General features: G+C 43.7%; 1 protein-coding gene across 3 annotated transcripts in view; it reads left to right on the top strand.

The window, feature by feature from the left end:
- Positions 1-17,922, top strand: part of AGL (amylo-alpha-1,6-glucosidase and 4-alpha-glucanotransferase) — a 421,834-nt gene that overhangs the window by 212,704 nt on the left and 191,208 nt on the right. For all 3 annotated transcript variants that reach the window (XM_078644341.1, XM_078644358.1, XM_078644350.1), the window contains exon 23: positions 12,746-12,879. In XM_078644341.1, the coding sequence (XP_078500467.1) occupies positions 12,746-12,879 (134 nt within the window). The remainder of the gene's footprint in view (positions 1-12,745; positions 12,880-17,922) is intronic.

The following is a 17,922-nucleotide window of genomic DNA, read 5'->3' on the forward strand; positions in this document are numbered from 1 at the left end:
CGGAAGCGCCGGTGCTGGGTCTCTCGGCTTGAGATAGCAGCGCGTCTCTCAGCGCGTCAGGAAGGCGGGGCTGCTGCCAGCGGGGTCTGCTCTGCTTCTGGGCTTCGGCAAGTATGGCTGCTCCGTCTCGTCACCACGCGTGTGTTTGCATAGGGCAAGATCGGCAATATTTATACCTTAAAGGTGCCGAGATTGACGTAAGGATGGACATAGATACGTCAATCAAGATGTCATACGACTTGCTCGTTAGCACATTCTTTACTAAAGTTCTCTGTGAAATCAAAACAATGGCCGCACGGATTTTCCAGGTTGTCATAGGTTTGATTTGTTATGAGAACGTCGTATGCCTTATCAGGGGCTGGAGGAATGTCGCTTGTCTAATTAGATCTCAAGCGTTATGACCTAATCAGATAACACGTTCCTGTGCCGTAGTGTGACTGCGTCAGATAACGGTATCTGCATCATGGGGGCTGTTCTTGCCTCATGGGCTGACTGTTAGTTAACTTGATAGTTAGTTTAACCAGAATAGGGTCAGGAATAGGGGGATCGATTCAGAACCTATAGGAATACACGACACCCATTCCACGCTAACTATGGTCATATTTACTAATCTATGCCTAGTATAACATAGTACAACATACTATAGAGAATAGTGTATACCTTACCACCCCAAAATACATAAAAGCATTTTGAAATTTTCAAATATACTGAAAAATTGCAGTCATATATATTGTATGCACTTAAGCTATGAATTAAATGCAAAAGTAAACACGCATTTGTATGCATTATTGCTTATTTGGTATTTGAAAAATACACATGAAATGGCTCTTAATATGGCTATACAGAAAGGAAGTCCGAGACCATTTCATCACATAATAAAATATTTATGAACATCCCAGCGGGCAACTAAAGTTTATAAAGTATCTAAAAATAGAAATCTTAGTTCTCTATGAATAGTTTCTTACTTTAAGCAGAAGATAAGTGTCCCGAAAATTTTGTAAAAAATAATTTGGGGCTGCTAAAAAATTGCTGTCCGTGAACTGGTGGGAAAAATTGTTCATGTGACTTTATTTTTAAAGTTGAAGGCCGAATTCAGGGAACGCCGTGTGCGAGCTTGCTCAAAAGTCTCTATTTCTGTTCTGGAGAGAACATCATATCATTAAGGCTTTCGAAAAAACTGTCAACAGCTTCATGGGAAAGTTCCACTAAGTCGGAAATAGGTGTAACCATGCATTCGTGCGCATGATTGTCTCCATTGACATTCTGATTCGCATTGCTGACAGAAGGTCGTACCTGATCGATGCTGCTTTCATCTTGAACTTCACTACTCCTCAATCGTAGTGGTGAAGATTCCACGAATGCCGTCATCAGGATTGGCAGCCTTTGAGGGCAGCACAAAGCGTGAACCTTGGTAGGAACCAGCAATGTATCTGCATCCACTGGCGCATCCGATTGTAGCGTCAGACAGGTGTCTAACACGCATTCTTCTCCGCATAGCAGACACCTTAGTACAGGTAAAACACACCTTTGCCACATTGGTCGAAATGATAGAAACCAAGTCATGTTCAGGTCTCTAAGCCGGGAGAGTCCCAGGATTTTTGATATCCGGTCCCGGTATCCAATGGCTAGGATCGTATCTTCCATTGTCGCGAGAGTTTGATCTGTGACATGGGTTGCCATAACGAAAAATAAGGACTAAGAATAGGAATCCTGCAATTAGTCCCAGGATCAGGGGAAGTCCGCCAAAAATTGAATGGACGAAATCTGGAAAAATACCCAGTATGGCTTTGAATGGTGTTAATGCCATCGAAAATACTGTCTTAAATACCTTTGAGACCCCTGTGGTATCAGAAATATTTAAGATTTCGCTCAGGATTTCCGCGAAATGTACGGGGGAATTAGTTGATAATAATGTATGTATCTCTGCAGTCGTCCTTGCGACTTGTAGATCATACGTTTCTTTTGATGACGTGAGCCTTGTAGGCGTCTGAAGAAGCACTGTTTTCATTCTGCTTAAAGTATCTGTTCGAATAGAAGTAATTTTCAAATTGGGCCATGCCCTTGCCTCCCTGTCTGGAAAGGAGCTGGGGAACAAAGAACGTCCACAGCACTTGACCTTCGCAGTCATAGTCATTATGAAATCACGCAAGTCAGCACCATCAGTAAGTAAAGTTAGGTGTTGCTTAATTTCAGGCAGTGTGGAAGTTTGTAGCCATTGAAGGCATAATTTGCCCACACTGTAGGTTGTTATTATCCCTGGGTGATGTCTTTGGGGATATCTAGGGTCTGGCCTGGTCATTTTGAACCCCTGTGTTTTATTCAGGAATCTGTCTTGACAGTTATTTGTATCTGTGGGCCAGATCAACCATTGTTTCCACTCAGGATGTGTTCTGTTTTGGTTTAATATATGGTTTACGTCTATCTCTTCATCTGTATCAGAGCTATTGCTAAACATTATTGGCTTTGGAATAGACGGTTTATTTAAATCTTTGATTTTGGCTAAGCCAAGACAGGTGGTTTGTTGAACAGTGTCATTTAAAAATATCATTTGTTCTGGGATCATGCAGGCTCTAAACAAAGCTTCTAAACCCTGTACTTGCCATTCTTTTGTACCCCAAACACTTTTCAAATCAACATTTTTGTCCCAATAATCAAATCCAAAAGTATTCATTTTTTCGAAGAATGAATCTGAATATATCAACTTTGTGTTGGTTATCATGGTTTTCATCCCTGTCTTGTTTGACAATTTAAAATAAAATGTTTCAGCATTACTTATGTTAAAACCTGAAAAATATGAATATTTGTCATAAACGGTTCTTGAGCTCCCTTTTGGAGGTGTAGCACAATGTTCCCATTGATTATAATTTAAAACATTTCTAGGTTGTGCAGATTTATGCAAAAAATGGTTACCATAGTGGTTATAGCAATACATACTATCATAATTTGTAGAACCTTGCAAATAATCATGTTTTGTAAATTTAGCAGACATTACTAAGTCAGACATCATGTTATTAATGCTTTCGAAGTCCCAATCATCAGCAAATGAGTTTGGTTTTGCAAAGTCACTCAAGGAGATCTTGATTTGGTGTGGATATTTCAGGATCTCGACCGGACCATAAATTTCATAGTCAGTGTTGTCCCAGGCTACCCCACCAGGTATAGGATTGGCTGTGAAGTTGGCTGAAGAAAGTTCTCTTTTCTCGACGTGTGAAGATGTGTGTGGTTTGAGGACCAAGTTGATGTTCTGACTTGCTGTGTCCATTTTAGCATATTTTCCCTCAATGAAGCGTCCCAAAGTAAATACCATGATGAGCCAAAGTATGAGGATAAATGCACCAAAACCCACCCAAAATTCAATCCATGGAGAAATCAGATATGTTTCTTTCAGTTGGTTCAAAAGTTCCTTAGCTTTGTCTTTAAAGGATTTTGATGATGGCTGTGTCTTTGATTCACTGAGGCTTTCAGAGGAATCATCGAAGTTTATGAAGTAGCCGGATGCAGTTCTGTCAATTGTTCCAATTGCTTCAGGATTTTTGTTTCTTGCATTGTCACTCGGTACTTCATTGTAGATTGGTGTGTCTCTGCTAAATGTTTTTATTTGGGTTTTCAGAGGTCTTAGTTCTATTGCATTGTTGCATAGTCCTTGTTGTTCTTCTGTAGGCGTTTCGAATGTGATGAGCCTCTTTGTTAGGACCTCTGTACTGGTAGCAAACCTTGGTGTTCTGCTACTTATTGGGAGTCCACTTGGCCTACTGTTTGTTATCGGCCACATGTTGTGGTTTTACCAGGTCGATGGATACAACTTGGTTCTCCTTTTTTCCAGCAAGTGGCGGTAGTACAACTGATCTTGTCCCGTTGACAGACAAGACAGGAACTGCTTTTCTGTAAGAAGGCCCAAATTCCTTCTTTACCGCGATCTTCTCCCTGACTAGATCCCCGACTTTTGGAATCCAGACAGGTCTTGCTGGGACAGGTGGTGATTCTTCAGTGGTTGTTGGCTGTTGTTTCAACTGTATGTTGCTCAGGTCTTTTCTTGTTTTGTTTAAGTCCTGCAAAATAGCCAAACGGTCTTTGACATCAAAGCTTTTTTCTTTAACCACTGAAGTCTGACTGTCGAGGTCAGAGATAATCATTCTAGTTCCAAATAATAATTCGTACGGACTGAATCCCTTCAGAGAATTTCTTGGCAAGTTATTTAGACTACGTTGGACACTTATTAGATGTTTGACCCACCCAGCTCCCGAACCTAATATCCTTTCCATTATAGATTGCTTTCTGCCTTGGTTTTTTCTTTACACCATCCCGTACCCTCAGGAAGGAAGTGAGAAGATTCCCGCTGGACTGTGCTCATTTGGCCATGTTTCCCCCCAGGCTGGTGTGCCTGAGTGAAAACAATGGTCGAACGTAGCATGCTCTTAGCGTATATGCCATTTAGACTCGCGAATCTTTGTATAACAGTCCGGACGTCAGCCGAGTGCCGAGGATCTACATTATAAGTGGAAACTAGCCTGTATATGTTAATCGCAAGCCATTCTTTTTACTGGTGATGTTATCTGCAGTCAGATTCCACCGTATTATATTTTTTCTCTCCCCACTGCGATTTCTGTTGCAGTTTGGGCAGTTTTTTACAAACATGGTATGATGTAGGCTCATGCCTGGCCACCAGTACCGTGATTGTAAATCTTCCAGAGAATCTTTTAGTTTGAGGTGTCCAAGACCCTCACCCATATGTGCGTCTGCGATTAACAAGCTTCTCCTGTCCATGTTTGGAATCACTCTATCCCCCACTCCAGGGATTCGAGCAAAAGGGACGGAGTTTGCATCGATTATGTATGTATAATTGAGTGGATAGTTGATCGGTAACGCTGAGCAGTCGCCTTTTGATGACGTTTTCACCGCCAGCAATGTTTCACCGTCAATGTATTTTAATTTACGCTTTTTTCGAACTACGGGAGCCGATTTAGTGGCTGCCGCTGCGGCTGTTTCAGCCAATGAATTCCCTACAACGTGAACGCCATCACGCTGATGACTCAGTGAGTGAGTCACGTGAGTCTTTGGTAGTTCTTTTTGTAAAAGAGCTATTTGTTTCCAGAGCAGTTTCTGCTTTATTGGTGCATCTGTGTCATCTTTGTAACTGTTTTGAATCCATGTCTGCAAATCGCTGTTATATGATTTGACGCAGTAATATGAATCTGACACTAAGTGTCGGGAATTCGCGATCCGCATTATCTAGCGCCATTTTCAAAGTTATTATTTCAGTTTGTTGTTCTGAATTAGTTTCTACTGAGTGTGATTTTGTTAATAGAGGTCTTAGTTTACCTCCGCGCCACACTTCTTTTGTAATCTCACATGTGGGGTTGTATGCTTGTTCTCCCCAAACGGAGGGTTGAGCATGTCCGTCTGTATAGATTACACAGGCGTAATGTCGTAGAGGCAGAATGTCGATTGGCAGAGGATACGTCTTTTCATATTTTAGATTTTTTAATTCTTCTAGTTCTTTTTAGAAAATTGTCAACCAGGCTATACTTGATAATTCATATCCTACGTATAAGACCGTTAAATGGGCAATTCTGGATTTTTTAAAGTTGAATTTGTAACCCTCTTCAGCGAACCCAAGTATTATGGTGTTCACTCTGTTCAAGTGAGTCTCCAAGTCATCATCTGTTAAGTAAATGTCATCGACATAAGATAATGCTTCATCATCATATAGTTGTAGTAATTCTGTTACTCTCGCTGAGAATACCCCCGGGCTGTTCTTGTACCCCTGGGCTAACCGACAGAATTGTTTTTGAGTGCCATTTACTGAGAATGCAGTTAAATATCTGCTCTCTGGTGCTATGTTTTGACAAAAGAATCCATTGGAGATGTCCAAGGTAGTTTTGTATTTTTTGCGCACTATGTTATTCATTAGTGCAGCACTGTGTGAGTTTTGCACTGCAAAAGTTTTGCAACATGTGTTAAGGTGTCGGTAATCCAAAACTAGACGATATGAATTGTCTGGTTTGGAGACCGGAAACAAAGGATTGTTCATTTGTGAGGTGCAAGTTTCAATCACCCCCTGGTATTCTAGCTGATCTAGTATTTCATTTACCTGTTTTTTAGCTTCTTGCTTAATTGGGTACTGCCTTTGTGCAGTAGGTTGTGATTTTAACTGGATTTTGTGAGGAGGAGAATCCTCATCCCATCCTACATGATTTTTATATAAAGCAGGTGCTAGAGCCACTGCCCACTTTCTGGCAAGTGTATATTTTTTATGAATTGGAATTTGATTTGAGAAGGCAGGCATAATTACTTCTTCACCATGAGGGCACTCCCTAACAAACTCTGGTGGCCAGTCTTTTTCAGCTAGAAGGATATCATAGCCCTTGGAGAGATTATCCCAAAATAGTCCCCTTATTTTCCTAGTCTTATCTCCCTCTATACGTAATGTTATCTCGTATATCTTGTGGGGTTTGCTAACTCTGGTGTCTGCAGTTTCCACTTGAAGGTATTCATTCGTGTCCACTGTCTCCAGATGATTCATAAGGACTTTGCGAGCTATGCTCACCTCTGCTGCGCTGTCTAGCATTGTCTGAGCCCACTCTCCGTTTTTCAGTTGTGTCCTCAGTATTCTCGGCATTAACTACCTTGATACTGGCTACCTTCTTTTTTGGAATTTGTAATTTCTTTTTTAGCTGAGCAGGTTCCTTGTCTTTGGACTTGGCGTGCTCTTCTCTTTGTTCTGATCGTCCTCTTCTTTCCGATTTCTGCGAGGAATTCTGACAAGATTGAGAGGGACGTGTATCAATGTCTTGATATCTATCAGGTTTTTTAATATTATCCCTATTTCTAAGGTTATATCTATTCCCAGAGGGGTCACTCTGCGGTGACCTCTGTCTTCGGTTTGGAGATTTTTCTCTTCGCCTAGGAGACCTTCCTCTGGACTGGAATTTCTTTTCTTTTGGATTGGATTGTTTGTTTCCATCCCAGTTCTTTTTTGGTGAATTGTTATTAAAAAATATTTTTTCTGGACTTTCAGTCAGTTGCGGTTTTACTGGTATTCCACCTAAACTATCTCTACCTAGTTCTTCATAGGATTTTTCTATGATTCTGGCAATTTCAGCTGGTTGGTCTGCTATATCTGTCTCTTTTAACCTCTGGCGGATCGCCACGTTTGCTGCTTCACCTTTTATATTGGCTAATAATATAGCCGAGACCTGCTTGAAGTCTTTCAGTAATTTCATACCAAAAGTTAAAGCTGGTTCTGGACCGTATTCATCTTGAATTTGTTTTAGCACATCTGGTATTACCGAAATGGATGGAACACCGTGCGTTTTTGTGTAGATGGAAGCAAAGACTGTACCCCAAGTGTCACAGTCCTCTATGTGTGGTGCGATTCCCATTGGGAGACATATAGTCAGAATCCTGTGTTTTTCTAGCGGGGTGGTGTCAGGAAACACCGCCTCTATTTGGGTGATTTTCTGTGCCAACCAGAATGGTATCTGTTCCCGTTTAGCCGGAACTTTACCTAGGCAGGATTGGATGTTCTGTGGTGTGATTTTATTTGTGTTCCCCTGGTGAGGGGTCAGCTGTGGAAGTTTAATCGCTGGCTGAATTGTTGAAGTCCGCATTACATACTGGACTAATTGTCTATGAATTTTTAGTAATTGTTTTAGCTGTATTAACAGCTCTCCTGTAGACATCCCTTCGATGTCTGGGTGTGGTGTGTATCCGGCTAAGACCGGCCACGTTGCTCCTGGTCTACCTAAAGGACCGAGCCTTGTAATGTGATTGTTATGTATTAGGGCGCCATCAAATAAGAGCAAATGCTCTTGGAATTTGAGTGGTACTTCCACCTCCTCGAAAGGAGTGTAAATGTCAGGTGGTACCTCTATTTTGTAATAGTGGAAGTACTTTGTTACAGCATTTGCTGCTGGAAAATGTATCCATGAATAGTATACCTCTGTCTGCCGATATTCGTGTGCCTCAATTACGAATATGACTGTGCCACCTCTAGGTGTCAGTCCATTTTCTATAAGCTTTTAGGTTATAGATTTCCTTTTGGCGACCGGGATGAGTATTATATCCCCGTCCGCATCTAGTGCTGCAGTATCAGCTGCTGCTATTTCAGCTGATAATCTAACTGCCTCTCTTTCATCCTCATTGTCAGACATTTTACTGTCAGGATGGTTATTTTGTTTGTTTGCAGATCAGGTTTCTTATGGAAACAGAGATTAGATGCACAATATTTTGGAACAGTGTATCCTTCAACGTTGACTATACCAAGAACCATACATAGGAGTTCCCTCCTGCGAGGTTTTGGAGGATATTACCTTTCACCCACTCCAGACGTCTTTGGAGTATTTGGGAAAAGGGGTCTGAGTGAGAAAGCACGACTGAGTTACTCTAAATGTCTTACGTTAGTTTTATCGCCCTTTCCAAACGCGTTGGGCGCCATGTAGTGTAGCTCCTATTTTCCCAATAGGCTCTGCGCATTGGAATAATACCTACAGCAGTAAAGGCCTAGGCCAGACGTTAACTAGGTCTACTACTGTCGATACTAGACTTAAGTTTTGGGTTTGCCAGCGTAGCTCAGAGTTCGCTAGAAACTTTCTCGAATGTTCAAGGAGGAATTAACTTCCCTGATTAGACAAGAAGGGATTTAGTTTCTGACAACCATAGAACATGACAACTTTGCTCTCCCCTAATCAAGAGTCAATCTCGAGAGTCGTGTGAGCACAAGGCAATTATTTTACTCAGTCAGTACGTGCATTCTTAGTCTCATCAGATTGTAGAGAAAAGGAAGAGACGGGCGTGTTCAATAAAAAGGTGTTATTTATTGATCAGTCTCTTTTCTCGTACAATAGAAATGGATCGATATTATTGCAATACTTATAGTTAAGTAAAGTGCATACATTAAAAGCAATAGTATAAAATAATACTGTAAAAACATTGATATGGTTTCTGAGCCATATGATGTTTAAAATGATTAAAATATATTTACATACACATATACATTTGACTAAACGTACTCAACTGGTGTTTCTAAATACGCCTACCCCGTGTACCTGACCTAAGTCTAATGCGTGGGCGGGAATAGAAAGTTACAGTTTAAGTTAAGTTTGTTTTTGCCAAGTGAATAACTAAAGAATTCTCTGTGAGGGGTTATTCAGTTCTGTACCTGGAATTTAGGATGAATGAGGAATGGTATCTCTTTCTCTGCTCTCGATATTCCAGGCTGCCTGCGAGGGCTGCCCGGAAGCGCCGGTGCTGGGTCTCTCGGCTTGAGATAGCAGCGCGTCTCTCAGCGCGTCAGGAAGGCGGGGCTGCTGCCAGCGGGGTCTGCTCTGCTTCTGGGCTTCGGCAAGTATGGCTGCTCCGTCTCGTCACCACGCGTGTGTTTGCATAGGGCAAGATCGGCAATATTTATACCTTAAAGGTGCCGAGATTGACGTAAGGATGGACATAGATACGTCAATCAAGATGTCATACGACTTGCTCGTTAGCACATTCTTTACTAAAGTTCTCTGTGAAATCAAAACAATGGCCGCACGGATTTTCCAGGTTGTCATAGGTTTGATTTGTAATGAGAACGTCGTATGCCTTATCAGGAGCTGGAGGAATGTCGCTTGTCTAATTAGATCTCAAGCGTTATGACCTAATCAGATAACACGTTCCTGTGCCGTAGTGTGACTGCGTCAGATAACGGTATCTGCATCATGGGGGCTGTTCTTGCCTCATGGGCTGACTGTTAGTTAACTTGATAGTTAGTTTAACCAGAATAGGGTCAGGAATAGGGGGATCGATTCAGAACCTATAGGAATACACGACAAACTAACAGTCAGAACAGTCAAGCGTCTCCTCTGTATGATTTCTTCATGTATAGCCATAGTACCTCATGCCAGATTCAGCATGCGTCAGTTACAGGAGTGCTTAAGGCACCAATGGACTCAAGCCGAGGGTCAATTATAAGATCTAGTGTTGATCAGCCGTCAAACATGCCACTCTCTGCAGTGATGGAAAACCAACAAAGGGACGGCCTTTCATAGACCCAGTTCCGCAGAGGACAGTAACAACGGATGCTTCCCTTACAGGATGGAGTGCACATTCCCAAAATATCACTTTCCAGGGTCACTGGCCACCCAGTCACAAAGATCTTGACATATATAACCTGGAGTTACTAGCTGTTCGCCTAACGTTTAAACCTTCCTTCCTCACCTAATGGGAAAAGTTGTCCTCATCAAGATGGACAACATGACAGCAATGTATTATCTCCAAAAACAGGGGGACACCAAGTCCCCACAGCTTTCCCATTTAGCCCAGAACATTTGGAAATGGGTGCTACTATACAACATTCATCTATTAGTATCTCCCAGGAGTGGACAACAAGTTTGCGGATCTCCGCAGGAGGAGGCACCAAAAGTCCATGAGTGGCAACTTCCCCCACAGTCCTCCTCCAATACCTTCAGTGTTGGGGACACCCACAAATGGACACCTTCACCTCTGCAGAAAATGTAAAATTCCCACACTTCGCTTTCAGGTTCCCACACCCATAGTCCATGGCAATGCACCCAGGATAAGTTGGCCCGGCATATTTCCTTGCACTTTTCCTGCTCTCCCATTGCTACCACATCCTAGTGGCTCTAACATGGACACGGCAACCATGGTTCACAACACTGCTCGAAATGTCAGTAGTCCCTCATGAGGCACTGCCGAAAAGGCAGAACTTTCTCACGCAGAACCAGGGAGAAATCGGACACCCAGATCCCAATTCACTCAACCTTGCAATGTGGCTTCTGAATTTTTAGAATTTGGCTATCTCATTCCCCCACAATGTGTTGATATTCTTAAAGAAGCACACAGTCCTGCTACTTGGACCTGCTTTGCTGCCAAATAGAAAAGATTTGTTCACTATTGACAACCCAAAAACATTATTCTTTTAGCAGCAAAAATACAAGACCTGTCTGCTACATACTTCATTTGCAAACATCAGGCCTAGCTTTCAAATCTATAAAGCTGCACCTAACTGCAGAAGCTGCATATCGCAAAATAGACAACACACTTCCCTTTTCAGAATTCCAGTGGTCAAAGTCTTCATAGAGGGGTTCAAATTCTTCCTAGAGCTCCATTAGCTCTCACATGGAATCTCAATATTGTGTTGACACTATTAATGGGCATTTCATTTGAACCCCTCCACTCCTGCCCCCTCCAGTTTTTATCCTGGAAGGTAACATTTCTAACTGCCATCACTTCACTCAGACGAGTCAATGAGCTCCAACATGGGACAAGCAGTCCTACGGACACTATTTAAAACAACTGTAACTCCCACAGGTTAACCACCGCTTACAGAGGAGAACTGCGTTACAGTCTATGCTAAGCATGTGTATCTACAGCCACACATACCTCAAACTGGAAATGTTACTTGCCCAGTAAGCATCATATTGTGGCATGAAATGTTTTAGAGTCGCATTCGCCCACCCTCCTCCCGGTACACCTGTATGTGTTATAGTTACTTTCATGATTACGTCACAAAAACTCTTTTACAATGGAAATAATGTTATACTACACTTAATATCACGTCCTCACCGGTCATGCGGGAAAACATTCTAACAATGGAGTCGACCATGCTATTATCAGCAAGAGGAGGAGTCACACTACCTCGTGACTCGAAAGACTTACTCGAGAAAAACAACTTGCACACATCCGAGCCCAACAGTAGATGGTGGACTTATGCCAAGCATGTGAATCTACAGCACTACCTGCCACAAACAAATGCTTACTTATAAATAAATGTTACCTACTGGCAGTAGGTAGTTCCAGTTAGGACCTAGTTTCCATAGGAAGAGCATTTTTTCATTTGCCAACAACTTTGGCGCAGTTTGACAAATCTTCACAGAATTTTCACGACTGATATTATGCTCACTTCAGCTGCTGTCTTCGCTAGTTACTACTGATTTGTACCCTTATTGGCTGTAGTTACTTCAGAAGTACAGTTTGAAAAGAATAATGCACTTGTTTTTTTTGTGGGTTGGTGTTTGTATTTGCATAATCCTCTCTAGTCCCATCCTTACTCGCTCCTCTCTAAAGCCCTCCCATTTAGTAGTAAGTATTCCCCTTGTTCCAGCTATTCCCCCAGGTTCTTCCCACATTTATGACTTTCACATATAACTATGTGTGCAGAGACCTCTGAAGATCTCCACATAGAAAAGATAGGCAGATTTTTCTGCATTTTGCACTATTATAGTGTTTCTAAGTCCACTACAATGTATAGTTCGTGGACAAGCCCAAAACTGTTTATCTTAAATTTTGTAGGTTTGTTTACACAAGGATGTTCATGGATACGTAGATGGTTTTTAGAGTTGTGCAACTATTAATAAATATACAGTTGCAAGCTGCACCTATTTGCCCCGTGATCTCTTCTGATCAGCCACTGTTACTTGACACGACACACTGGTGCATTCTATCTGTAACTGTGCATTTGTCTCCTTTGTTGCTGGTGAAAATTTGAAGCATTCATATTTTCAAATTCATGTAAGTGTGTGTGGATAAGTTGTTCAAGGTTGTATTTTTTACCTGTGCTAAGTCTTGTTTTCAAATGTGTCAGATGAACTGTCTTTCTGTGTTCTCAAAAATTAGTACTGGATGTTCCAATGCTAAAACGCATGCCTGGTATTTAACAGTTTTGTGTATTTAATATTCCCGAATTCACACGTAACTAAGAAATGCTTTGATTGTTTAAACATGAATCTTTGTATTGTCCCCTTAGGTCGGTGAATGGTTCAAGGCGATATTCTCTTACTTAAAGGAGATTCCACGTTACCTGATACCCTGTTATTTTGACGCCATTCTAGTTGGCACGTACACTACACTTCTTGATATCTCATGGAGTCAGATGTCTAGGTATGTACACCAGTGTAAGATTTAATCTGCATGAGTGAAACAGTAGACCTATAGCTTTTTTTTGTGCAGAATGAAATAAGTAATTAAATCTAATTGGTTGAATGATCTGTGCACATGCCCTCATTTTGGTAGGTCACATCTTCGGCTCTGCAGAACGATCTCTGAGCTGGGAACTGATCGGGTAACAAATCACATGGGTAGTGCTATTGGTGGAAACAAAGATCCTGGGATAATAGCGGATCGTTTAGCAACCCCCACACCTGTAGTGAACCTCAAAATAGTGCCTTGACGGAGCCTTTTTAGGTCTTGTCTGGCGATAAAGCGCGAAAGCGCCGTCGCCAGCGAGATCTATTGTTATCGACTTGCCTCCTAAGTGGTACAGACCGGGGCACGCGCCGATTGTGGTCTGTGGACGCACTTCTGAGACGCACTTGCCACAAAGTGTGTACAGCTGGTGCGCGTTAATTAGGGTTGAGTCAACAGTGTGAACACGTTCCGGAAGACGTGCTAGCATTCAGCAGCATGTGGAGCGCCTGGCGGCATGCCGGGATAATTACTTTCTGTATTTCCGGCTTTGTTGTGCGGGCATGAGCAGCCGTGAGCAGCCGTCTCACTGGCACCATGTGGTAGAAGCTCCATTTGACATTCATTTGTGCGTGATATTACAAATGGTGCTTACTCTGATGCTGCTCGTACGCTATACATTTGTTGGTTTTCAACAAATCACTAATTTCAGTATGCGCGTACCACCATACTTCATTGTTTTATTCCCACAAACAACTACCAATAACACCGTATGTCATTGTCTTTTACCCACAAACGACTTCCAATACCACCGATCTGTATTATGCTCCTATATGCCTTTTGAACACAAACAACTTCCAGTCCGACTGGACCTAATTGCTATTTCTTTTGCTCCTAAACATCCTTTGCTCACAGCTAACCTTTAGTACTACGTTGCTTAACCATTATGGTGCGCAAGGACATTAACTCGTGCAGAAACAGTGTGGAACAAATAAATACTTTTTCGGTTTGCGTAGCAATAGTGTATACTGTTTAAAAAGCATACGCATGCTTTAGTGAAATTATGTTAGCTGGCACCAGGCGTAGCTGCAGTGTGTTGTGCTAAAAAAGCAAAAGGCACTAAAAATGTTTTAACAGCGTTACTTGTGCTTGCTTCTTAAGTGTGATCGTCTGGTGTTTCGCGGCACGGCGTGGCAGCACGCGTTAATTAGGCCTGAGGCTCGAGGCTGCAGTGTGAATGCTCTCTGGAAGATGCGCTAGCATTTAACATGTGTTTAGATAGTGCTTGGCAGTGGCGGCCCCACTCACCCGGTCTGTGGGGAGATCCTCCTGAATGGCGGCTGGCTGCGGTGCGCTTCCGGAGCACTCCTGCTCCTCTATACTTCTGGCAGCACGACGCAGGGCTCTCTCCTCAGTCACAGGAGCCCCGCACTGCCATCTGCTGCTCTTCACCCGGACCCCCTCCTGGGACCCGGGACTTCAGCTCCCATACTTCCTTTCTGGCGCTGGGGCTCCCTCTTCACCACGGGAGCCCCGGAAGGGAGCAGGCGCTGCATGCACCGTCCACACGCGCCGACACTGGGCACGAGCCGCAGAGCACGTGAAAGCTGTACTGCGCATGCGCGAGCAGCTCTTTTTTTGGGGGGAAGAGTCAGCAAACCCTGCTTTCCCTTCTTCCTTCCTGCGCCAGTCGATGCTAGGCAACAAGCTGCATTTCAAGAGGCCACAGCCTGCCCTCGAAAAGTCTGTTTTCTTCGTGCTCCTCCCTTGGCGGTCCCCGCACTGCCTGTTGCTCCCTAGCACTCTTCTGAATGGGGATGTTGTGATACTGCGTGCCGGGTGTTTGGCTTGTTTTTCCTAGCCAATGGCAGGATTTGCTGGAAAGCAGAGCCGCAGCGACCCTCCTGGTGACACCCCTCGCTCTGTCAATCACCATGAAACCAGTGTCCCCATTATCTCCCGTTGCCTCCGTGCATTGAAGTTGGTGACAGTCGGGAGTGGAGCAGAGGGTGGCGGCTTTGGAAAATCTTTTGCCGGGAGGAGGGAGGTAAGGGTCGCGCTCGGGAGCCTCTTGCAAGCATTGGGATATGTCTATGCGCCCACTCCGGTCTCTCCCGTCGGCCCCCTCTCCTCCCATGGCGTCCTGTCTCTCCTGCCCCAATCATAGTTCTAGTTAATGTCAACAGCTGGCAGGGTGACACAAAACACCTACAGGATAGGTAACCCCCACGTGGCTTTATATTCATCGGATTCACTCACAAACAGTACAAATCCTTTCTCACACTGGTCCTCGGTTGTTAACTTACACCTCCATGGTACAAGCATAAGGGCTGCATCATTATTCTCTCCTTTTTGCCAGCAGTGTGAGTAAAGAAACAATGTTTCTTGGAAACACATTCTCGGTCCCTATGCATGCAGATACTCGGTATGTTGTCTGCACCCATGTAAGGTTAGGAAATACGGGAATATGCTAGAAAAGTTGCCGAAAAGCATGCATTTAGGTATGTAAGATACAAACCTGATTAAGGGGCAGACACATACGACTAAGAGCTCTATTTCTCGGGTGCGCAGTTGTACTCCTCGCCAGGCTTCATGACATCGGCATTAGGGGGACGGTGTTCAAATGGTTTACATCTTTTTTGGAAGGCAGCCGCCAGACGATCCGGGTCTCGCAGCGCTCCGCCGAGATGCCGCCTTTGGGGGTTGGGGTTCCACAGGGCTCTGTGTTGAGCCCATCATTATTTAACATCTTTATGACCCCTCTGGCGGCGGCGGTGGAGGCGTATGGGGCCCAGATCGTGTCCTACGCCGACGATAAGCAACTCCTCTTCACATGTGGCAAAGATCAGCCATTTGATGGAGAGGGTATTCGGGCCTGTTTGGCCATGGTATTTGATTGGTTCCAGCATAACAACTTGAAGGCCAATTCCAGCAAATCTGAGGTTCTCTTTTTTGGATGTGCCACTGACCCTGAGTGGCGACAATGGTGGCCGGTTGAAATGAACCCCCCGGCTCAGTCATCATTGGTTGCCAAAAACCTCGGGGTTAAACTTGACAATAAATTGTCATTGAGAGCCCATGTACTTGGTCTGGTGGGCGCCTGCTTTGGTGTTCTGAGGATGCTCCGCAAGTTTCTTCCATTGCTTTCTGCGGAGCATAGGCGGATCACCGTGCAGGCGCTCATTGGATCAAGGCTGGATTATGCCAATGCCCTTTTCCTTGGCCTCCCAGACTACCTGGTCCAGCGTCTACAGGTTGCACAAAACTCTGCTGCCCGCGCGATTTTCGGCCTGCATAGGCGATCGCGCGCCTCGGGGCTGCTTCAGAAGCTTCATTGGCTGCCTATCCGTAAGCGGATTATGTTCAAATCCCTTACGTTGATGCACAAGGCACTGTTTGGCCCTGGGGCCGGTTATCTACGGCGCAGGTTGACTTTCTATCGCCCTGCTCGCCTACTGCGCTCTGCAGCTCTTTTTACTGCCGTGGTTCCTCGTGTGCATAAGGCCCGCACTGGAGGCCGCTCCTTTGGCTTTAAGGCACCCCAGTTGTGGAACTCTTTACCACTGGCGTTACGTAGTACTCCTAACCTGCTTCAATTTAGGAAGAGCTTGAAGACATGGCTTTTTAATGCTTAGTTGCTTTTTGGGGGGGTTTCTTTTCTGTATTGTTTCGTGTTATGTTATTACACACTGATTTATTTGTGGAAAGCGCCGGGACACTCTGTCGGAGTAGCCGTGCGCTATATAAATATAATTTAACATAACATAACATAACAAGTATCGTCAATGAAGAGTCACACGCCCTCTTGAGATTTACAGCTTCTTTGAGAGTAGGGCCTATATGCCCCCCCTCACCACCTTAACACCACTCCCGGTATCAGGAGCAAAGTGTCTGATTTACTAGTATTCCAAAGTTTAAGATTATTTTAGCCAGAGAAGCAATTTAGTGGGCAGGTGCACTTATAGTCTGCCTTTCCCTGCCTGCTCTTTATAATACTCACAGAAGCCATCAGTGCACACATAAATTGTTAACGCATCCACAATTAACTATTGTGGCAATCGCAGTATAGCGCACTTCAGTTTTAAACATATTCACCTAAAGCGCAGCATGCCACCATTGCTAAAAAAATAAATACAAATTTGTTTGGTCTACAATTTATGGACTTTTGTTGCAATTGGTGTTGCAATATTTAGCAATGCCAATAGCTCAAACTTAATTAATGCAAGACCTATTGCATTGCAAATGCTTGTTTTCTTGAGGTAGTGCGCTCTCTCCTGTCTGCGGCAGTCCAGCGACTCCTTGGAGACTCCCATCCTCTTAGTACCACCCTCACACTTAGGCTGAAGGGTACAACCATGGAAACTGCTACACCAGTCCTCACGAAGTTCCCAGCAAGCTGGATGTTGGTGGTATCAAGAATATAGTACGGGCTGCTGATGTCTGATGTCTGGTGGTTGGATGGTCTGCAGTGGCTGGTCAGGTGTTTGTACATTGCCGTATAAACTCCAGGCTCCTTTTACCTCATGTCCACGTGGAAGCCTCCAAGTGGTGGTGGTGGTGGTGGTGGTTGATTCTGGTACATGATGCGCCAAATAGGAACGAGGTCTGCCACAGTCTTCAAATCTGACGTGACCCCTCTAATTTTACCTAGCCAGTGGTTCACAAGCAGGAGTTGTGTGCCTAGGCCTGGGAGATTATCTTCACCTCTTGCAAAGCGTTGCTTCTCTTGGGAGCCATGAGCTGTTCATCAACGACAAGCACTACTTTGACTTAATCTGGGTAGATTTCCAGAACTGCTCAAATTAATTTAGAGATTATTATACTTCACCAAAGCAGATGATAACATTAGCACCGGTGCTGTAACAAACCTAATTAAACAGTGTTTGTTCCCAAGTCACAAGCAGGAAACTCTTGCCCCTCAAAGGATAATTCTACGACCATTTCCAAGACAGAAATGTGTTTGAAATATATTTGTGAATAAACTCAAACTTGCAAGTTTGTTGGAATTACTCAATTTAG

This window comes from Lissotriton helveticus, chromosome 1_1, assembly GCF_964261635.1.
Source record: "Lissotriton helveticus chromosome 1_1, aLisHel1.1, whole genome shotgun sequence".
Lineage (NCBI taxonomy): Eukaryota > Metazoa > Chordata > Amphibia > Caudata > Salamandridae > Lissotriton > Lissotriton helveticus.